At 40.5% G+C, this 24208-nt stretch overlaps 1 protein-coding gene across 1 annotated transcript in view; it reads left to right on the forward strand.

Annotated features, from left to right (window-relative positions):
• Window positions 1-405: 405 nt before the first annotated feature.
• dpy19l1l (dpy-19-like 1, like (H. sapiens)) overlaps window positions 406-24208 on the forward strand; it is a 31212-nt gene continuing 7409 nt past the window's right edge. Inside the window, exons 1-15 of the mRNA XM_074652967.1 lie at window positions 406-792; window positions 2501-2525; window positions 2625-2712; window positions 4204-4341; window positions 5283-5403; window positions 8028-8121; window positions 8362-8419; window positions 11974-12065; window positions 13992-14091; window positions 15948-16025; window positions 20128-20214; window positions 20473-20532; window positions 20850-20930; window positions 22690-22791; window positions 23168-23239. Of these exons, the coding sequence (XP_074509068.1) occupies window positions 552-792; window positions 2501-2525; window positions 2625-2712; window positions 4204-4341; window positions 5283-5403; window positions 8028-8121; window positions 8362-8419; window positions 11974-12065; window positions 13992-14091; window positions 15948-16025; window positions 20128-20214; window positions 20473-20532; window positions 20850-20930; window positions 22690-22791; window positions 23168-23239 (1437 nt within the window). The 5' untranslated portion in view covers window positions 406-551. The remainder of the gene's footprint in view (window positions 793-2500; window positions 2526-2624; window positions 2713-4203; window positions 4342-5282; window positions 5404-8027; window positions 8122-8361; window positions 8420-11973; window positions 12066-13991; window positions 14092-15947; window positions 16026-20127; window positions 20215-20472; window positions 20533-20849; window positions 20931-22689; window positions 22792-23167; window positions 23240-24208) is intronic.

Consider the following 24208-nt stretch of genomic DNA (forward strand, 5'->3'; position numbering starts at 1 on the left):
CTCACTGTGAAATATCATTTTCCACTTGTGCAATTTTGTTAATAGTCTGTTTATTGTCAATACTGTATATACTGCTCCTATTTTTTATACTTCCTTCTATTTAAATGTTTCATATTTTGTTACACTTTGTTTAGCTCTTTTTTGTCATGTGTTAGCTGCTGCATCTTGTTTTTTGCACTTTCCCCTTTGCTGCTGTACACTGCAAATTTCCCCACTGCGGGACTAATAAAGGAATATCTGATCTGATGATAAACATGTATGGTACCCTAATCAACTGCTCGGCGTTGTCATGGTTACCACCAGAAGCTCCTTGTAGTCACGGTAACGCTCCAGCAGAGGTCGCAGCATCACTAGATTTCTACTTTTAGTGTCTGAAGCGGGGAAACCAGTGAAAAGCATCACTCAGGTAGTAAAAAAGGGGGCAGATCCGAGGACCAGATACGAGAGAACTGTGGAGCTGCTTTAGCTCACACCCATCTGTTGTTTTTTCCTCTTCCTTGCCCCCCCAAACCTCCCTCTCTCTTCTCTTCCTTGTGTATATAATACTAATCATGGTGGCTAAAAACAGAAAGCAGACCGGGAAGAGTCCAGCGACCCAGACTCAGACTGCTGACCGCGACAGGAGCCCGCTTGTTGTGTCTCCTCCTGGTAAAAGTAGCTCTCGCAGAGCAGCAGGCAGAGAGAGCAAAGCTTTCAGCAGCTCTCATCAAAACGGGCTGTCTGGTATCAGACACAAGCTGGGGCTAACAACTCCCTCTGCGGTGGTGAAGCTGGGCATCACTCTCCTCCTCGGTAAGTTAAGGAGCTGTTAGCCTGTTAGCTTCTCTCCTATAGCTAACAGGCTGCTAGTAGCATTAAAGCTACATGAAGTTATCTCCACCACTGATTAGTCTGCTAACAGTTAGCTCACCTAGACGCTAGCTCGTCACTGTTAGCTACCTAGTGTTGCTGTTCATTCACATCACATTAAAAAGCACAGCAAATTGTGTCGGACTCACAACTCACATCTTAAATCAGGAGAACCAACTTTTACCTTCCAGGCAGGAGATTTATAGAGTCCCACGGTGCAGATTGAACCTGTTACAAACATTCATGTCTATTCAACTTCAACAACTCGTAACATAAAGCTATCATAAGGACAGTGCAATATGGTTAGACAGTGCAATATGTTAAATAGGGACAGTGCAAAATGTTAAATTGGGACAGTGCAATATGTTAAATAGGGACAGTGCAATATGTTAAATTGGGACAGTGCAATATATTAAATTGGGACAGTGCAATATGTTAAATTTGGACAGTGCAATATGTTAAATTTGGACAGTGCAATATGTTAAATTGGGACAGTGCAATATGTTAAATTGGGACAGTGCAATATGTTAAATTGGGACAGTGCAATATGTTAAATTTGGACAGTGCAATATGTTGCATCTGTGTAATATTGGGCTATTGTCTGTGCAATATGTTAAATTGGGACAGTGCAATATGTTAAATTGGGACAGTGCAAAATGTTAAATTGGGACAGTGCAATATGTTGAATAGGGACAGTGCAAAATGTTAAATTGGGACAGTGCAAAATGTTAAATTGGGACAGTGCAAAATGTTAAATTGGGACAGTGCAATATGTTAAATAGGGACAGTGCAATATGTTAAATTGGGACAGTGCAATATGTTAAATATGTTAAATAGGGACAGTGCAAAATGTTGCATCTGTGTAATATTGGGCTATTGTCTGTGCAATATGTTCAATTGAGACAGTGCACTATGTGAAATTGGGACAGTGCAAAATGTTAAATAGGGACAGTGCAGTATGTTGAATAGGGACAGTGCAAAATGTTAAATTGGGACAGTGCAATATGTTAAATATGTTAAATAGGGACAGTGCAATATGTTAAATTGGGACAGTGCAATATGTTAAATTGGGACAGTGCAATATGTTAAATTGGGACAGTGCAATATGTTGAATAGGGACAGTGCAAAATGTTAAATTGGGACAGTGCAATATGTTAAATTGGGACAGTGCAATATGTTAAATAGGGACAGTGCAATATGTTAAATATGTTAAATAGGGACAGTGCAATATGTTAAATAGGGACAGTGCAATATGTTGCATCTGTGTAATATTGGGCTATTGTCTGTGCAATATGGGCAAGATGGTAGACGGTGCAGTGCACTACCTGGGTGAAATACCTGCCATGGTGTGTGTGATAGTATGTGCCATTATGTATATGGACTGTGTATGTGTTGAAACATACAAAAATACAAGTATATCTTATTTTATCTTAAAATCAAAGTGTTCCTCTCTGCTTATGTGACATATTAGTTCCCACACGTGTTAACAGGTTTTTCTGACAAAGCTGAAACTAATGTTTTATATGATTTCTTTTCGGAAATGCACCACTATAGCCACCCATATTATTATCCAAGTGGTCTTCCTCCTTCTTTCTGGACCATGAATGAAGTAGCATTATTATTAAAGTAAATTGTGTCTGTCTATCCACAGCTGCTCTGACTGGGTATCTCCACTGGTGAGTTTGCTCCATCATCATGTTATTACTCATACTGTTACTGCTGTGTTTACTTTGTGGATGGATGCAGACTCACATATTTCTCCTCCTTATGATCAGGCATCACCTCACACAGCTGTTTGAGAATGACAGACACTTTTCACACTTGTCAAACCTGGAGAAGGAAATGGCTTTCCGGACAGAAATGGTAAATAGATTTATTTTTTTTATCAGGGAATGCTCTAATAACATTGTTTTGAAGCTGATGCCACTATTTCCTGATGTGAGAAACAGGTTAAGTGTAAGGTTATAGACTTGTTTTCAAAGGAAGATCATGGTGCTGCAGGGTAGGGCTGCACAATGAATAGAAATTGAATTGAAATCGCAATATGACCCACTGCAATTCATTTTTAAAAATATGTGTCAAAATAGCATTTTAAATTCAAGACGGATCTCCTGAGGCGATGCTACTTTCAAATTATGCAAGCTTTCCAACATCGTTGACCCTACCTTTAAGTAATTTACTGTGGATAATGCGATTGATGATATTATATTTTTGGACTGTTAGACAGAAGAAGCACTTCAGGGACAGCTCCTTGGGCTTAAGGAAATTATGACGGGTGTATTTTCTTTGACATTTTATAGACCAAAGGAATAATCGATTAACTAAGAAAATAATGGGCAGAAAGTAATGGGAAAATAAATGTGAGTTGCAACCCTAGTCACCATAAAGGTACTGTCACATAAGCCTTGTGTTCAACAAAATTGCTTCATATTCAGCCTTGAAAAACACTTCACGCTGTCAGTGTGGGTTATAAATGAGTATCGAGCAGAGCGATCACAAACTGTGGAGAGTCTGTGCGAGCGATGCTGCAGTTCGTAATCTGGTATTGTGTTATTGTACCGAACGAGGTGATGACACAGCACTAGATTGACTCTTCCAAACTCTGTTTCTATTTGACAACCAAGCAAATTTGGACAAAGGTGAATTCTGACCTGCGAGTCTGCCAGAGTTGACCAGGCATTAGCAACAGGAAAGCAGGCTTGAATTTGTCAGTTTTACAGTCTTAACTTAAAGTGAATGTGGGAGACAACATGAATATTCAAGGCAGAATATGACAAAACTGACTCCACATCATCTCCATATTCAGAAAAAAAAATCATCATTTCCTCCCACAATAGTATAACTGACAAAAACTGACACTTGTGATTCTAACAATATGCAAAATGTTGGTGCATTCCTAGTTTCTGTGGCGTCTGTTTTCTGTCGCTTTCCGCTGCTCGAGGGCTAAATCAGCAAATGGGTGTCATTCAATGTAGCATATGTTTATGCATCACTGTGTAGAAGTCGCTGATATTCAACATGCAACGCAGGCTTCATGCCCTTCATGAGAGATGACAGTGAAGGTGACGATTTTATCATATGCAAACAGAATATTTTTCTTCCCTCACCCCTGCTGTGTGCAACCAAATGGGCTGTGAACTGTTGCCATCTGCTGAGCCTCTATGACTCGCTCTGGTTTCTTCTGTCTGAGTTGTATGTTGTGTGGGGTTATATTTAGTGTCTGCCTGCTGTCTCTTTCTCTCCGTATCACTCCGTTCTCTCCGTCTTGATATTTCTCTTTCTAACTTCTTTCTCACATTGAGTTTTTCTGTATATCTTTAAGTTTAAGTGTATGTGTCTTCTTTTTGTCTCCAGGGTCTGTACTATTCCTACTACAAGACCATTATTGACGCTCCCTCTTTCCTGGAAGGCCTCCACATGGTCATGAACGATCGGCTGACAGAGTACCCCCTGGTTATTAACACACTAAAGAGATTCAATCTCTATCCCGAGGTAATTCTGATTTTGGAATGCTATTCTCATTCATATGATTTGTAGTATGGTAGCATTACCCATCTCAGGGGCGACTTCACAAAAGGATTGCGCGGCTTTTGCAGCCGCTAAACCTGCACAAATAAGACAAAAAGAAACCGTATAATTCTCAATGCACCCCCTGGCTGCGCTGCCAAGCAAATATCATCTTGGTGCTCCTGTGCTATATCATGTATTTAAATTAATAATAATAAATTATTGTTCTGTCTGCCATTGTTCTGCCTTCTGTGTTCTTGGCACCAAGGCAACATTTATACTTTGCCTCACATGAATAATTGCAATCACACCCAAAAAAGGCCAAATTGCACTCAGCTGCAAAACTTTATTGCGCTGTAATATCATTAGTGCAATATCTTTTGTGAATCGGATCTTGAGAAGGGTCAGATAGCTGTTGCAAGTGATGTGCAATTCATGGTGCTATACATCAGACCGGCAATATGTCATCCAGAGTAGGATCTCTGGGCCACGCCCCCAGTAATACAATAAATGAGCCTAACACTCCATCATTCACTTTACACCTTGTAATGTTTGCACTGTTAGCACTTTTGTGATGTTGGTTTGGTGATGTTATGTTGGTTTATTATTTACGTTGGCTGGTTTATGTTGGTTGCACTGTACAGCCGGAGAGGTACATAAGCATTTCACTGCGCATTATACTTGTATAATTGTGTATGTGATGAATAAACTTGAAACTTAAATTGTATTAGGGACTACGCTATTTACTAGTTTAAACAAAACAGTGCAGGAAAGATCAACATGTTCTGCTCAGGGCAGCAATCTCACGCTTACTGGGAAAGTCATGGAATTCTACAGGACTTCAGTGGGAATCCTGTGTGTTTGTACTCGCAGACATGTTGTTTAAACAGGCTTTGCATTCATTCTTATCCGTCTCTGCTCCACAGGTGGTCCTGGCCAGCTGGTACCGGATGTACACAGGTATAATGGGATACTTTGGGATTCCCACAAAGATGTGCTGGTCCATCAACAGAGGAGAGGGACTCACTCCTGTGGACAGCTGTGAAGGTAAAAGACTGTCGCCATGGAGCTGCAGTCTGATCTGCAAATACGCTCAATTGTGCACACACACACACACACATACAGACAGCAAGCTGAATGATGACTACATTAGTAGAAACTGATAGTTTCCCTGTTACAACTTGGAGCTACACTAACATTTAAAATACTCACACAGTCTCACGCTGAATTGACTAGATGACTAATCTCTTCACAGACTTTGATTATTTTCTTCAGACTGATGGACAGATGCAGTCAAAACAGCCTCACGGGGAGTTGTCAGTTAAGAGAACATGTATACATTTTACCTAAGGAATTGAACAAAGGACTCAAGCAGTCTTGATTCCTATTTATTTTTCTCTTTCGATCAAAACTCTAATGAAATTGTTTTTTCTACAGAAGTGCTCAACAGATTACAGGTGAATCGATGCCTTAAAGGGACTGTTTGTAAGAATCAGAAATGCTTGTTAACAGCGACACCTGTGGCCGTTAAGTCAACGAAAGTCAGCGTCGGGCTCGTGCTTGCTCGCTCTAAATAGACATGAACGAGCATCGCTCAAAACAGTGAGGCGACACACGTCAGCTAAAACCACAATATCACTCTATATTTCACCTGCTTGGCAGTAATGTTAGCTGACCAGACGGAGGTCTCTCCATGAATCAACGCTGATCCTAGTGTTGGAGGGTCGGAGGGGGACACCGGCACCCGTTCACAGACGATAACGTTTCTCGCTGCGGAGCCCTGTCACTTCACAAGACACGGAAAACTGGAGGAGCTGCAGCATTTATTTCTGCACAAACGTCCACTCTACATTTACTAGATATTCTCAGAGCTACGAAGTCTTCTGCAGTGTTTAGTGTGCGTGCATGCACATGAGGTGCAGTGAGCTGAGTGAAGGCAAGCAGGCAGAGGAGCAGAGTACAGCAGAGACTCCGGCCCGGAGACCAAAGCTACGGTCTCCCCCGCGTACTCCGACCGCGGCCAACACTGTTTTGCAAGACGGGCTTCACTAGATAGAACTTTGTTTTGTTTTGTTGCCTCCGTGTAGTTTGTGTTGGAGTCTTGTCTGAACAGCAAAGCCACACGCGAGCGCGCTTGGGACACCGACCCAGGTGATTTATACATATAAGAAGTTAAGTCCCTTTAAAGCAGTAACACTAGGGCTGTCAAAGTTAATGCTATAGCGCGTTAATGCAAATTCGTATTAATGCCACTAATTTCTTTAACGCATTAACGCAATCGATCTTTCGGGGGTTGTAGCGGTTCACAGCTAGAGTGAAAATGCTCAGTAAATCGACCTTGTTTCGGAAAAAAAATTACACCGCTTTTTCGCCACGTAATATTTGTGTTCAGTGTGAAAGTACTCATGACAAAAACAACAGCTTGAAAAAATATATTGACTTGCAAATTAATCGCACGAAAGACCCCAACCCCCTTCCCCCCCGGTGTGTAAAGGCCTTCAGGGTATTTCCGGAAAAAAAAAAAATATATATATATTTAATTAACAACTTAACCATCATAAGACAAAGAAAAGCAGCAAATCCTCACATTTGAGAAGCTGAAATTAGGTAATGTGTGCATTTTTGTGACTATCAAAATGGTTGGCAATTCATTTTCTGTCAATCTACTAATAATTGTTTCAGTGCTATTATCAATTAAAATAGAAAAAAGAAATTGAGGTGAAAGAATAGTGAAAGCTCAAAAATTCATGTCAGGAATCTCAAGCAAAGGTATGACATTAAGGATAAATGGCAGCAAAACAAATTTGTAGAACAACATGTATAACACAGCAAGGGACACATTGTTATTATTATAGTAGCCCCGAGGGAAACGCAATGCTTTTAACCTATTGCACACAAATAGATTTCTGCTATTCGCTCTCAGGAACATTTCCTCGAAGGCTAAATCTGCTGACGGTAAACAAGCTGTTGTCGGTTTTCCTTTGTGGAGCTGCAATCTGTGTGTTTCTGTCAGTGCCATTAGTGAAGCGAGGCACCCCCGGGTCGATGTACACGGGCTGTTTTCACAGTGTTTACACAAACCTGACGCAAGCTGCCTTGCATAAGAGCTCACAGTCAGAGAGTGGGAACATTTCCTGTAACTGTCGCACGCTACATTATTTTTGTGATACGCAGAGTGACCCATTTTCATACTGAGCTGCTGTTGGAACAAGCTCCATTTTCTGTTTGTTTCGTGATTTACCGTCACATCATGCCGATTCAACAGCTCTTCATAATGTCAACACACTTCCAAGTACCTTGTTAGTCACTACAGCCTTGTCAGTCTGTTCCTGCGTACCTGCTAATTCAATAAGGTGAAGTCCATTTGCGTCTACCCACTAGATCTCTGAGTACTAATTCAGGAAGTTTCTGTATCAAAAAGGGGACATATTATTATTCAGTGTAATAGATTCTTACATCTACTGGTTTGATTAAGTCAACACACTAGCTGGTCAAAGGGAAGTGTTCTGTAAGTTCCCCAGAACTCAAATATGCCACATCGTTCATCGATCATCTAATTCATCGACTAATCAATTGGTCAATAGTTCCAGCACTAGTTTCAATCTTTTTGTTACTTGACACGCTTAACTCTGAAAAACATTTGTCCTTTTCTTTGTTGTTGTGTACATTAGGGATGGGCGACCCTGCGTACTTCTACGTGACCTTTGTGTTCCTGCTGAACGGCGCGATGATGAGCCTGTTCTTCATTTACGGCGCCTACCTCAGGTAACTCCGCTCCTGCCCGGGGCTCTGTCCTGCTGTCACGCTCAGATACGAGAGGATTCAGTTTTATGGTCCAAGTCATCGCTCAGCTGTCAGCTGTCAGACCTAGACAGAATGCAATTTAGCAGTTCTGTCAAATATGGATGTGAAACACGAGATGGAGGCTGACCTTTCTGAATCTGTTGTTTGCTCTCTGCCTCTTCTATCTCCTGTCCCCACTTCTTTCCATTTTTTCCTGTTTAGTGGCAGTCGACTGGGCGGCATTGTTACCACGACGTGTTTTTTCTTCAATCACGGCGAGGTGAGTGGACTGCCCTTATTGTGACAGTGAGCCCAGAGAGCTGTTCGTACTATGATTCTGTGCCATAAGTCTCTCTGGGTGTACATTTCTGAAATGTGTAAAATTCAAAATGAAAAAGCACTTAAAAAGCAGAGGAACTCATTTCAGCCCTCAGAGGAGCTTAGAGTTGGTTTCAGCCGGCACTCAAAGCTTTGTCCCTCCTCCCACTTTCTTCTCTCCAGTTTCCTCCAGAACAAATAGCAAGTCTCTATTTTACGACATCAATATGCCGACATTTCAATCACACACAAACTCACAGGTGATGCTCTCCTCTTTCTTATTTTGTGCCTCCGTACCGGCAACGTGGCATAAACATCTACTTGGACTCGAGGATGAACTGATCAGATTTTGAGGATCAAAAGTCACTGTGACCTCACAAAACACATTTTGGCCATATCTTAAGAATTAATTAGCTAATTATGACAATTTCACAAAAATGTCTAACAAGATAAAATGATGAAATTATGACATTTTGGACAGACATGGATGTAAACTGTAACTTGACTTGGTTGGTGGAAGCATACAACCACGAGGTGGTAATTTAATTTTTTTGGAGGAAACAGTGGGTTGTAGCTCAGTGTTCGAAGTTGACAAACGTGTGAGATTGTAGTGTAAAACATGTTATGCTATATTAATAGTGGTGTGGGATTTATCAAGCGATAGAGACAGCTTCCCTTTTTACAAAAATGTGTGGCAGCCAGGGAACAGAAAACTGAGGAAGTCCTGATCAAATACTGAAAGTCCTGGTTCAAATCTATTAAGTTTATAAGGTTAAATTATTGATATATAAATAAAACTGGGAGAATGTGATCAGAGGTGTCAAACTCCTTTTAGTCATTGCATAATAACCTATAAATAACAACACCTCCAAATGTTTCCCTTTCTTTTAGTGTAAGGTTCAAGTGCATTCTCAAAATGTTCACAATTAATGAACAATTCATTTACAAAACAGATGATGAACAGCCTGAGATGTCTCGCTGATCTCTCGGCTACGACTAAAAACAGACGGCTGTTTCCTCAAAAAACCTGCCAGCAAATTATTATCTTCTCTGTTCTCAGTTGTCCTTGCAAGTTCTTATACTTTCTTGTATTATATTCCTTGAGCACTGAAAGGTGCTGTGAACACGCCAAGCACACTGGCTTCCCATTTATCTCTGAGAAGAAATAGGAACTAGTAAAATCTGTCACTCTGTGTCCACTTTTCTCCTTTTTGTCCAAGATATTTTCCACCGGCGGCTCCTGCATGAACCTTAGCCTACATTTGACAGTGTTGTGTCAGTGGGATCTGTAATAGCATATCCAGCATAGGGCCTGCTACTCTTATGGTCGACAGGGGCGTTTCTTAGCACGAGGGATGGCCTCGCTTCCCAGCATTGGACGCTTGACGGGCTGCCACTAGACACAAAGCACTCAGCGCCTGATTGTACGAACGCTTTCCCTCGTGGGCTGCTGCTCCCAGCTTTCAAACCGGAGCCAACATGGCGGCTCGTTTGGAAACTTTCTTCTCTTATATCACGAAAATAGTTCACCGAAATGTGTTTCTGAAAAGAGAAATAAGCCATGCAGTTGCTGAATCTGTCTTTATTTTGGATCGACAACGGTTAGTTTAAAAGTTTTATAGGGAGTTTCCCGAGGCGGCGAGTGGCGCCGGACGCCCCTGATTTGCATAAAGTAGCTCCCAGTGTACAAATAGGAATAGCAGTGCATTTCATTGAAAAATTGGAATTAATGACTTCTCTGCAATTTTAACACTTTGCAGAGTTATCCAGTTGGAAGGATTGGACCCCCTGGTGGGCCGGTTCTGACCCTCGGGCCGTATGTTTGAGACCCCTGCATTAGAGACTCATCAATCTGTTGGAGTTGGAACAAGAAAGAGTCCACTTGTGGTTGTACAGTGGCGTTAATAAAGTGTGGAGGTTCTTCCCTCACAAGTGATCTTTGGTCGAGTTCAGAGAGCAGCTTGCAAAGAGCACACAAACCTGACGACAGCCAAATGTAATTTTATCCTGTCATCAAGTTACTCATGGCATTTAGCGAAAGCTGAAATGATCTGCCGTCGGTGCCATTTGTCATTTTAACCCGGCGAAAATAACAGCCAGTGCCGGCTAAAGATGAGAATCTTAAAGTGCCTTAGAGATTTTAGAATATTATTAAACAGCATTTGTGAAATTTCAGTTCAGATATGTCGACCGTATTCCATATCTTTAACTCTAAACGGGTCATGTATTAGCAAGTTAACGTAAGTTTTGTCAGTTGATCGGTTACCTACACAACAGTCAGTTACACCTGACAGTGGGTGAAAATATTAGGAACAACTAATCTCTACATCAGTTTGTGTGGTGCAACCCGTTTTAATTTAGTCATGAAGTCCACTTAGTTTTGAAAGTCCACTTAGTAAACACGTTAACGTGGCTATGGTTGAACTTACGAACAGGTGGTGAAGCCGGCCCCTGCTCCCTGCAGTGTCCCAGACCACGAACAGCCCGCATGGATTAAGAACACAGAAGAACCCTCACCTAGGGCCGTCCCGGTGAAAGAATTTCCCCCCGCGGTGATAATGATTGGCTCAACAGAGTGAAATGCAATATTATTGCCTTTTTTGTGCAAATTAAGTCATTTAGCCTGATTTTAGTGCTATATAAATACATTTTATTATTATGCTATATTGTTGCTTTTAAATGATGACAGTTTTCAGACTAATTAAATATGTGTTTTATTATTAAATGCAGAACACATAAGGACAATGAGGCGCAGCGTTTTTGTCAGCTGAGAAGTAAAAATCCTCAGAAGTAAAAATGTCGGCGCAAGGTAGAGGACTTGCTCTGGATGAAGGGAAGGCTGAAGCACGTAGGGAGAGAAGACAGACCCACTGGTCCAGTTGTGTTAATTTCTCCTCAATTGTTGTGGTTCAGCACTTGTAGCCTACATGTAGGATGTGACGATTGGTCGTGGTGGTATTTGTCCTGCACCTCCTCTATTGTGATTGGATGGTTGGGTAAAAATTGATCATGACGAGCGCAGCATTTTACCCAAAGTTGAACATTTGTTCAACTCTAAGCGACAGAAAACACGTGCAACACTAAGTGTAGAACAGACTCTCAGCTCCTCGTCACGCTGCTGGCGTTTGTAGCATAGTGTAAATACGCGGCGCTGCCATTGCAAAGAATTCAAAAAAGAAAAATGTGAACAGAGCGGTTGCTTGGTATTGCAATATTGCGGTTATTGCGACAGCCCTACCCTCGCCTGCAGTATTGAGCAATAGACGTATGCCAGATATTAAATGCCTTCAGTCGTGCACACAAACAATGTTTCACTTGTATGTATAACTACAGGATTTAATAACTGTAGTTATTTATAAGCTGCAGAGGAAGAAAATGCTCGTGAATCACTAACTGCCTCTTTGTTTTTTGACAGATCGTTGCCAAGTGAATCCATTCACAGTGATTTTTGATTTGCCTTTTAATGTGCACGTTTTTGGTGTGTGTGTGTGTGTGTGTGTGTGTTTGCATTATCAGAGCACTCGTGTGATGTGGACTCCGCCCCTGAGGGAGAGCTTTGCCTACCCCTTCTTAGTCCTGCAGATGCTCCTTCTCACCTACATCCTACGGTAAACCCACCACCAGACTCTCCGTCTTAAAATCATCACAGTGCTCTGTGGCCTGTTAGCAATTTCTCCACATTACAACATTTAAATCATTTCAAAGTAACTTTCTTTCTTTTAAGTTTTATATAAAAATCTCAACTTGTCTCGATTCTTGGTCTGTGTAATTTAGTGGCTATTACATTGTGTATCGGTTAGGGAAATGGTATGCCTCAGAGTATATCAATTCCTTTTATTGATGCTGGCATCGTTTTCTGACAGTTGCGCGTTACTAAACACTGATGTCAGACTCGGGCGTCAACGCTACTGGAAACTTTTCAACAAGAAGGAGTCATGGCGGAGAAGAAGAAAAGCCCCAAAGCGTGGCTTTGTTAGGGTGGAAACAGCAACAATATGCTGAAACATCTTACATTGGCTTAAATTCCAGGGTTGTCATGTATTTGACACTCTATGCACGAGTGCCACTGCTTCCAAATCGAGCAGCACGTTTACCGAGGGTAAATATCCTATGTTAGCGCCACGCAGGCCAGGCTTAGCTTTTTCTTTTTCAGTTTTGAGTATTAAGTCATCAGTAACGTTATAGCTGTGAATGTAGCAGCGCAGTGTGTGTACAGTTTATTTGTCAGTGAATAAATGCTACACCTCCTCAGACCCAAGCCAAGCTCCTGTATCTTGCAACACCGGCTCAGACTCACTTAAGGTGGGCTATTAAGGTGGACCAGCTATTGTCCTTAAAGTGACAAGTCGCTCCTCTTAGATTTGCTCAGCTTTTTAAAAAGTTTTATTTGAACCTTTTAACTGATGGCATTAATCGGTCAAAATTATTAATGTCGGTTAACGGTTATACAGTTAATTATAAACATGCCTAGTCGTGGGTCCAAATTGCACCATATTCGACAAAGCACTCCATGGGTTCCCCAGCGTTACACCCGCCAAGTGTGAAGTCGATCGGATGAATGGTTCTCGAGATATGCAGAGGACATACGGAAAGGCAGAGATTCCTCGCTTTATAGTTAGATGACCTGAATTACATGCATGCTTTTTTTTCTACTCTGTTTCTACACTGTGTTCACACTTGGAGATAAACAGCTGTGTAGATGCTGAAAACCTGTGGAGACCTACTTTTTTTTCTACACAGAAAATTGATCAGGAATCATTAATAAAGAATCTGAACTATAAGCAGAATTGATAATGGCATTGATAACAATAAAATCTGATCAATTCCCATCCCTAGTACCAGTAGGTGCACCTACAGCACACATTGCCTGTAGTGTCATCACGCCCACCTGTGATCATCTCATGAAACATGCAGCTTTCTAAATGTTAATGGAACATTGTACAGTGCTTTGGTTTGGTATTCACTCCCCAAATCTAATGGTCTCTTGGTGCCTGAAATCTTTGATGGGAGAATAACAAAGTAAACATCAAAAACAAGGAAAAGCATCTGTTTTTCTTTTCATTTTCACACCCTGTTGAATATGCGAAACAACAGAAGTAAAACACGACCAAACAGCTGCTTCCTTGTCAAGTAATACAAGTAATACAGGCCCTCTGTGTTGTTGTAATTACTGGGGTAAAGCAAAGCTTGTTTCTGTTGTCTGCTAAATGGTGCACTGAAGCAGGCAGCGTGCTGAGCTAATATACTTGTCACACAGACTAGTAATCTTCTCATTGCACATCAACTAGCGGACGCCACCTATGTTATGCGAGCGCAGTCGGTAAACTGTGACTTCTTGTACCGCCGGCTTTAAAAGGAGAATAAACTCTGGCGTGTCATATTTCTGAGGCTGGCTCGGTACATAACCGGGGCTTTGTAGTACAATCGAGAGTTAAATTGTGTGTGTTTTCTCAGCAGTCTTAATGCATCTTCTCTTATCTCCTCGACACCCACACTCTCTCACCACTGTATTTCTCTCTCTCGTCCCTCCCCAGGACACGGAACCCGAGCAGGACAGCCATGGTCGCCCTGGGCATCTCCAATCTGTGCTTTATGCTGCCTTGGCAGTTCGCCCAGTTTGTGCTGCTCACTCAGGTAAACATAGAGCAAGAAAGACATTGAGAGAGAATGTGGGAAGAAAGCAGAAGGGGCAAAGAGATTAGGGAGAAAATAGAGACTTGGAGAGAACAGAAGACTCTGGCAAGGAAAGTGCCTGGATTGCAGAAGTTGGCCAGGATGGGAAAGAGACAAAGAGGTAGGAAAGAAAAGAGTAGGGCTGTCAAAGTTAACGTGATAATAACACGTTAACGCAAATTCATTTTTAATGCATTAATGGAAACTTGTGATTTAGGTTGGGCTCAGTTTTGGCAAGACTGAATATACTGGCATCCTATGAAACTAGAAAACCTAAGGAACCCATTGGTACCAAACATTTTAAACTAGCTTGTCAGGAAGGAGGCTAAATAACGCTACAAATATATTCAAAATTTTGGTGAGGAAAAACTGGCATGGCCATTTTCAAAGAGGTCCCTTGACCTCTGATCTCCAGATATGTGAATGAAAATGGGTTCTATGGGTACCCACGAGTCTCCCCCTTTACAGACATGCCCACTTTATGATAATCACATGCAGTTTGGGGCAAGTCATAGTCAAGTCAGCACACTGACATGCTGACAGCTGCTGTTGCCTGCTAAATGCAGTACCTCTGAGGGTTTCTGGACAATATTTGTCATTGTTTTGTGTTGTTAATTGATTTCCAATATTAAATATATACATACATTTGCATAAAGCAAGCATATTTGCTCACTCCCCTGTTGACAAGAGTGTTAAATACTTGCCAAATCTCTGTTTAAAGTATATTTTGAACAGATAAAAAATGTGCAATGAATTTGAAATTAATCGCGATTAACTATGGACAATCATGCGATTAATCCCGATTAAATATTTGAATCTATTGACATCCCTAAAAAAGAGATTATGCATATCCAAGTGCACCATTTACATCATTATTTAATAAATCTCTCTTAACATACAGTAGGAAAATATGAAAACCTAAGCATGTTTGAGTGGAATAGTTGAGACTGTGAAAAGGAAAGAATCTTTCAGAGACAAACACGTTAGAGAAAGAAATGGTAGGTTAAAGAGTGTAGGTTGGCAGACAGAAGAGAGAGAGTTTGAACCACGACTCCAGAACAAACGGGTCACTGCTTGCGAGCATCTGCACTCAGCAACGTTTAAGCCCACGCTGTCGGCAGCCCCCTCGGGGCCCCGCTGATTTTAACACGAGACGAGTTATAACAGCTTTTCCTTTGTTTTGTACTTGTAAGCTGCTAATTGAGTCTCGTCCACTGTATGCGTAACAAATACTGTATATCCACCCGCACTGCTCACGCCTCAGTCTGGAAGGAGGGAGAATAAATATACAAAATACACTGCTGGGTCTTATAAACAGTTTTAGAATCACACCCTATCCTATTTGGTGGCAATAATCTCTATAGTATTATGATACCTCATATCCCTTTATTATAACATACCTGTATATGGAGCGTGCCACTGGAATAATTAGACTTTAGCCCCATTTGTATGGGACTAGTATTACCTGGGGACCTGTAATAATTGCGGCGGTCGTCTGAGATATTAATCCTGTGCGAATCTGCCATGTCCTTAATTTGACAACTGAAAATCCCACCGCAAATTAACTACCATATTCTGCCAAACACAGATGTTTGTGCAAATCAGTATCTCTGTGATTTGGGGTCGTATTTTAATGTTTTTGGCAATGTTTTTCGTTTTCTCCGCTCCTTTTTTCTGCTTCTTTCCCAGTCGACAATTATGGAACCAGCGTTGTCAATTATAAATGAAAGATTTGACAGCATGTCATGTGCATGTTATTGTGTATGTTTCCTAGAGTATATTGTTATGGTTGTCTGTTTTTATTTTTTATTTTCTAGGTGGCTTCTCTGTTTGCTTCTTACATCCTGGGTTACCTTGGCGCCGCCAAGATGCAGTCCATCCTGGTCACTCATATGGTACAGTAGATGACCTTTCTAAAATCCTACATCAATCAATCCATCAGTGTTAAGAGGGTTTCTGTTTCCTAACTTTATAGATTTATTTTTAGAGCTGTACCGAATGCCATCATTTTTACATCCAAAGCTTCTATTGAGGTTTCTGAATGATCTTCGAATGTCTGTCGACATATTTTATGACGAAATCACCCTAAAAAAAATGGGGGAAAAATAGATTTTGTGTTTTTGTGGGTATATAAATTTATAGTGCTGTTAGATTGCTGCTAGACCGCATCGTTAATACAGGTGGGTGGCTCCCTATGCGGCAAGTTGGAGAGCAAACAGTTTTTTGACTGCAGTGAAGATGTTTTTTTTGAAAGGCTAAATGCCAACAAATATGAGTTAAAGTCCCCATGAAACGGATGTTAGAGCGTCTGTAACTGCTGTACTGTGATGTCTCTCACAGTGAAACAGAATATTTGAGCGGTGTACAGTTACAAGAGGGATTTAAATCAAATCATTCGCATTTGATAGGGCCGCTAAAAAGTGTGCGGTCTTACAGTTTAGCTCAATACGGAGCTACAGAGCTGAAGACTGTTGGCTCCACACACCTCCCTCACCTCAGCAGAATATTTTGTTAGATAAAAACATGTAAATTTTTGAAATGATTACATCTATCTTTTTATACATTTTGCCTTTTCGACTTTACAACGCTCCTTGACTTATTGGAAATGTTTGAATCACGCGAGGCGGAAACAATCCTTCGCAGCCACCACTGGAATCTAATTCTACAAATAGTACAATACTAATAATATTAGTGTAGCCTGATCTTTATCTGCAACTGTGCAGAAATACCGGCTTTAAACAGAATGAATAGACATTCGAATGATGATTTAGAATATGATTGTCAACGTTATGAATGAAGCCTCAAACTATTCGGTACAGCCCTATTTATTTGTTACTGGTGCACCATGCAGTGGCACCTCTGTAACTTGGTTTGATTCAACAGTGAAATGAATTACACCAAAGCACCCGAGCTACTGAGACAGAGATACAACAAAAGGATTCAAAAATGCAGAAAGGAAAAATGCAAATCACCAAATTGTGCAGGTGACCCAAAACAAACACGGAATGAAGAGAGAAAGGACCTCAAAAGAAACCAAATGTTAACCTGAGTAGAGGTTTCAGGTCTTTCACTAAGACTGCTCAGTAGTTTGATGTATCACAAATGTACATTAGCTTTCACTGTGTGTGAGGATTGTGTGTTGTGCCCAACCTAAGTGAAAGTCTTTTACAGCTGCTGTCCCCTGAGCTGTAATGTGCTCTGCCTCGGTTCTCCTTATCTCGCTCAGCTCCTCGGCCGGGAGAATTTCATGAGCCGCAAGGACAACACCAGCCGAGACAGGGATGACTTTCTTTCGCATTAACGATGCCGCTGTGCGTGCACAACTGCCTTTTTAGCATGAAATAGGGAGGATATGTGGGCAACTTTGTTCACCCTGCCAAGGACAAAAGTATATCTGTGTTGATGTGTAAAGATGTTTGTGTTCGGGGTGTGTGTGTGTGTGTGTGTGTGTGTGTGTGTGTGTGTTTTATTCTGGCCCTCTCCTGCACATTCTTTCCTCCTAATCCCCTCAGCATGCCAGGCTGTTAGCCAGCGCCTGTGTGCTCCACAGATAAGGAGAAGGCCCTTTGTGGTAAGATGGTGGAGATTTGTGTCAGAGGAAGGAATATGCCTCTGCATAATTTAGAGAGCTTGGCAACGATGACTTTGGCTTTGTGTGTGTGTGTGTGTGTGTTCAAGAAAAGAAATATAGAACCAAAACCATGCATGTGTGTCCTCTATGTGACCTACAGTGTTGTCGATGAGCTTGAGCACTGTCACTTGTTACGGGGAATACAACCGTGGAGGACCGCAACTAACAAATATTTTCATTATCACCCAATCTGTCGGTTATTAAGATAAGAGATAAGATAAGAGCGACTTTGTCATCCTTCTATATACAGTGCAGTACAGTTGCATAGAGGAACGAAACTGTGTGTCCCTGGTCCCCGCTGCAAAACATAACGAATGAAACATAAGATGCTAACAAGATACAAGACCAGGTACAAATATGTTGTGCACTAACACACATTTATTGCAATGATATAAATATAATAAATATAAGTAGTGTAAATAGATGTAAACAAGTTTAAAGAGAAATAGTGTAATAAAGAAACAATAAAAACTGTTTGTGCTCTATAGTTAATCGAGCGTCTAGGCAACCTGACAGCCGAGTTGTTCAGGGCGTATACCAAAAGCAAATGCATTGGTATACGCAAATGGGTGCAAATGCCCTGAGCAGCAAGCCCCCGGTTCGATTTCTGGCTGGCCCGACCATTTGCCGCGTGTCATCCCCCTTCTCTCTTTCCCCGCATTTCCTGTCTCTCTCCACTATCGCTATCAAATAAAGGCATAAAATGCCCCAAAAAAAATAATCTTGAAAAAGAAAAAAAAGTATTGGGTCTTTAAAATATTTTTTTTAAAATGTAAATCGCTCATCGCAATTTCTCAGATCCCAATTTGAATTGATCCAAAACCGCAAAATATTAAATTTACAGTGATGCAAAAGAGAGAAAACCAGCAAGTCCAAACATTGCAGAAGCTGGAATTAGTGAATTTTTGATATTTTAGCTGGAAAAATAAAGAATTAGTAATTTTTTGTGCTGAAACAATACTGAAAGTTGCTTCATCCATTTGTTCATCAACAGAATATTAATGTGCAATAATTTTGATAGTAGATGAACAATTTTTTCTAAACAATTATGCCAAAAATTCCCAGCTTGAAGCTTCTCAAATGTGACTATTTGCTGTGTTTTGCCGTGTTTTTTTAAGTCCTTTGGGTAATCTTTGGGTTTTTGGAAAACAAGCTTTTTTAAATATAAAGTTCTTATGTTCTATTTTATGACATTGTATATACCAACCAATTAATAAAGAAAATAATAACCAGGTTCATTAATAATGAAAATAGTAGTTTATTACAGCGCTAATCAATTATCAAAATGCAGCTGGCTCAATATGTAATTTGTATTTTTATAAATTAGTTGAGCCACTCTACAATCTTTCCACGCACCCCCTGGTCGTAAGTGCCCCTGGTTGGGAATCACTGCCCCACTGTATGCATTATTTCACTCTTCACTGTGGGATTAAGCATCAAGAGCTCATTGAATAGGATTATATTTTGCTAGTGGCTGTGTATTCAAAGTTTAATGCATTGGTTTAAATCTCTGGAGTGTTTTCAACAACACAGAAAGACTTATCATTGGCAGTTAATACAATATATCCCAGACCACCCTCCTGCTATAGAGAGGCAGAGATGTTGTGTGAATATGAGTATTTTTCTGAGACCACCAGAAACCTTTACAGACGCTGGCTGATCATGCATATTAGGGATTAATATTTCTCCAGAAAATAAGCCATTTTCTGTCCCGGAAGCAGAAGCACACTATCCCAGGAATCCTGGGAAATTTACTTTTTTTTCCCTCTTTTTTTTTTTTTTAAAGGTCTAACTTTAGCTACAGTCAAAACGCATTGCTGATATTTCAAGCAACACTAAATGCAACAAGGGGAATAAGCCTATGGGTTCCCAACCTCACTGATTTAAGTTTATTATTTCGTGGTATTAATAATTATTATGGTAAAAGAACGCCATTTATGTTGAACAACATTAGAATGAACAACGGCTGTCAAAGTTAACGCAATAATAACAAGTTAACGCCATTCATTTCATTAACACATTAACGCAACCTGCAATTTTTAGGTTGAAGCGGGCTCAGTTTTAAAGCCAGAGTGAAGATACTTCACTGGCATAATGTGTAAGCCTAATTTAAATGGTGGAGCCTACAACGGATGAATTTGGTTGGCCAAAAGGAAGTTACCGTTGTGCTGCTGAGTTTTGCATCCCTGTATTGCATCCACACGGGAGGACGAAAAGGACTTGCGTATTTCTGTTGTGATGTTTATTTGTTTTACGTATCAGTCTATTTGGTTTACACCTACTGTGGAACGTGACTAGTTTTTCCCAGAATTATACCTTAATGCACATCAAGCTGATGAATGACACCTCCTGTTCTCATCCCACAGATCACTCTCGGCGTCTGCTTTGTCCTCATGTTTGGCAACTCCATGCTGCTCACGTCCTTCTACGCCTCCTCGCTCATCTCTATCTGGGTGAGTTGGACCTTTTAGAGTCCAATATGCTACATGTTCTGAGCTTTATTGGGTCAGTCAAGATCAATTTGATCAGTGTATCCAGCTGGTCTAAAATAACAAATACATTTGTTTGAGTAAATGGCATTGAAGAGGGAAATGAAAATACAAAACCATTGTTGCGATAATATGTCTGTGTTTTATCATTTTGAGTAGCTATGGGTTATTTTTTTTTTTGTGGTTTTGAATTCTATTTTGGTGTTTTTTTGTTTTTTTCAGGCAATCATTGCATTGAGGGATCGATTTGCTCAAGTCTTCAAACCTGGCGTCGTCACCTGGGTATGCAGAAGTTATTCCTCCTTGTATGTAGACACATTATTTTGCCACTTTATTATGGCAGAAATAACCAGATCTGGCTAAAAAACATTCAAACTGTAATTTCATATTAAATTATATAAAATTATACATACTTGAACTAAAAAAAAATAAACATGCTATTGATTATACAGCCTTAATCTTGGACTATCGGTAAGTTTGCCAGTAACCAGCTCTCACTTAGATGAACAATAAAGCTAAACGAGGTAAAATATTGGGACCTGCTGGTTCCTGTCTGAGATGTGTGTGTGAGTGTGTATCTATTTCTTCTCTCTCCTCAGGTCATGCAGGTTTTGGCTTGGGTCGGCTCCACAGTTCTGCTCAAATTCATGCTGTCCACAGTCCTCTGTGCCTCAGATGATGTAGGCTACAGCAACTTTACTTTGAGAAATTCATGTCTCTGGAAAAACTGCTAATATTCAGTTTGAATTATGTTTATAGTAGATTACATTCCTGATATGACAATATTCAATTTTTCACTTAAGGTCAAAGTAATGACTACAAAGAGTTTCCATTAGGGCTGTCAAAGTTAACGGGATAATAACGCAAATTTGTTTTAACGCCACTAATTTGTTTAACGCATTAACACAACTTGCTATTTTTAGGTTGTAGCGGGTTCAGTTTTAAAGCTAGAGTGAAGATACTCGCATCCTATTGTCATATTAGCTTGTCGCGAAAGAGGCTAAATAACGCTCCAAACTTACGCTAAATTTTGGCGAGGAAAAACTGCATGGCCATTTCAAAGGGGTCCCTTGGCCTCCCACCTCAAGATATGTGAATGAAAATGGGTTATCTGGGTACCCACAAGTCTCCCCTTTAAGGGCCTTTACATTTTGAACAGATACAAAAATTTGCGATTCATTTACGATTAATCGCGTTCAACTATTATAATTGATTGACAGCCCTAGTTTCCATGTTCCTAGAAAGAGAAAGGAACATGTACAATTGATTTTTATGTATATTCTATATACTAGGGCTGTACCGAATGTCATGTTTTTACATTCAAAACTTCATACAAATCTTTGCATCAACATAAGACTGGACCTTATTCACAGTACTCTCCTAGAGGCAAAATTAAATTGTACCAAAACCTTTTCACACAAAATGTAATAAGCAGAGCACTGCTTTCACTTTCACTTTGTGCTAGGCTACATCCCTGCTAATACAACAAATCTTTGCAAGTCTTTGGAGACAAATAAGGTTCCAAAACGAGTAATATACAGTCATTACTCTTGTACTCTGGACTGCCACCGCAACATTCAGGAAAGTCTTTCATAGGCTGCTGCTGTATGATGCGTGTAGCTGCATGACAGCTCCCCAAAAGCAAAGCCAAAACATCTGGATCGCCCCCTGGTGGCTGGCTGTCAGTTTAAGAAAAGCTTGATTTGATATGCAGCTGAGTTTTCTATGAGCGTAGCACACATTTTAAACGTCAATAGCGCAGTCGATCATGTTCATTTAATTACGGGAAGCCAAAATCGTGATAGCGATTTATATTATTCGATTAATTGTGCAGCCCTACTTAACAACGTTCTGGAGTCATCGGACGTGTTTGGATCACACGAGTCGGAAACAATCCTACGCAGCCACCACTGGAATCTAATTTTACAAATAGTATAGTATTAATAATATTAGTCTAGCATAATCTTTATCTGCAACTGTGCACAAAAGTAACAGGTTTAAACAGAATGAATAGACATCCAAAAAAAATAAAAAGCTGTGCAGCATTTGATTGTTGATTTTAGAATTTTAATGTCAACGTTATGAACAAAGCTTCGAACAGGCCTACAGTTGCACAAAAAAACTTAAATCATGGGAAAATGTTGTGGATCAGTTCATATAAATGTTTGAGAATACACACTATTCCACACACACACTGCATCCGTTATTATTAAAGAATTTATATTCAAGTCATATGGGGTAGTCGACCCACAAGTGAAAACTTAGCTGCTAAGGTTTAGATTGGCTTCCTAAAGTTAACAGCCTAATTACGTGTCATATTGTTTAAAGCCACCATCAGAAAAGGTCAAACTGAACAATTAACATTTTAAACGCTTTAATGCAGAATATATAGAAAACATGTCTTTTTTGTGTGCGTGTGTGTGTGTGTGTGTTTTCCAGGCTCACATCAGTGGACTGATCAAGTCTAAGTTCACGAGCTACAAGGACTTCCACACTCTGATGTACACTTGTGCTGCAGAATTTGACTTCATGGAGCTGGAGGTAAAGTCTGCTTTTACCTCCATCAGAGTTGGCATTTTCCATCCTCGTGTCATTGTGTGCTGCAGCGTTCACAGATAAAATCCAAGTCTCAGGTGGTTTGGTATGAAAACCGCTTCTTTTTATCAGAGAAAAAGAAAAAAGCCTGCTGTTTCGTATCAAAGTGACGTGGTATGTCCTCAGTGCAGAGGGAGACAGATCTGGGCCTTGAATTTAACAAGAAACAGAAACCCGGCAGCTTGTTTTGATTTGAGTTCTGTGCCACACAGCGGCCTGGTTTCTCCTTTGTGTTTGCATGTTGTGACTGAGATGATCAGAGTACAGTGTCATACTATTCCATACTATCATATATTCCTTACTGTGTCTCTCTCTCCCTCAGACCCCTATACGTTACCTCAGAACATTGCTGTGTCCCATCAACATGCTGGTGGTTGCTATCATCGCTGGGAGGGTGAGTCTTCTTGTAGCTTTTGGACCAGACCTCAGACAAACACTTTGGTTTGTTGTCAAAGAGGTGGATCAAATCTGACCACCAAAAAGAGCATCTAAACTACACAAAGTCTGTCAGCAAAGCATAGAGAGGACATTAAAGAGAGTGAAGATCTGAGTGTGGTGAAATCCCAATCAGTACATTCACTAGCTTAGATAATTTAACTCACGGTCCTAGATTTTTCCAGAACCACATCTCGCGGTGTCCCACTGCACTACACTGTACGATCATCACAAGCTGCAAAAAACAGTAATAAAAGGGGTCAAATCACAGGAACTCCTGACTCAATCTGCATGCATACATACATAAATACACAAAAAAAGGACAAACAACACATCTTGTAAAATGCAGCCCAAAATAACAATAATATACACCGTAAACCTTCAATCAAAAGCCGAGCCCCAATTAGACGTCCAGTCTCTTTTACTTGCCGGGTGTAGCTACACCTTTTGACAAATAAACACAGGTCTCAATTACACGCCTCAATTTAACTTTTGTCAATATGGACATGCTACACATCGTTAGATCGGTTAGATTCTCCACAATTCAATCGTTCGGTTCATTTTAGGAGCACCAAATATAATTCATTCAGATTTACCGACATATTAAAAAAGAGAGACGAAAAACAGTGGTGACTCCCTACCTACCTTTGAATCGGTCTTAAAGTCTGAATATGTGTCCATTCCTCGATTATTTACATTCCTTTAGTCCGTAAGGGTCCACCGATCAAAAGAATCAAACCGTTTTTGGGTTGGACCGCAGAAGGCCAGCCCTCCAATCACAAAAGTCTGTCACTGAGTGACTGACTGAGTGATTCATTTACATGACTGGTCGACCGAGTGTTGGAGTTTCCTCATTGGCCGTGTTCTTTCAAAATGAAAAGGCGGGAACAGTTCTCGTCCAGTGCCCTCCGGCTGGTGGGCAGTTCTT

The sequence above is a fragment of the Sebastes fasciatus genome, chromosome 12, assembly GCF_043250625.1.
Source record: "Sebastes fasciatus isolate fSebFas1 chromosome 12, fSebFas1.pri, whole genome shotgun sequence".
Taxonomy (NCBI): Eukaryota; Metazoa; Chordata; class Actinopteri; order Perciformes; family Sebastidae; genus Sebastes; species Sebastes fasciatus.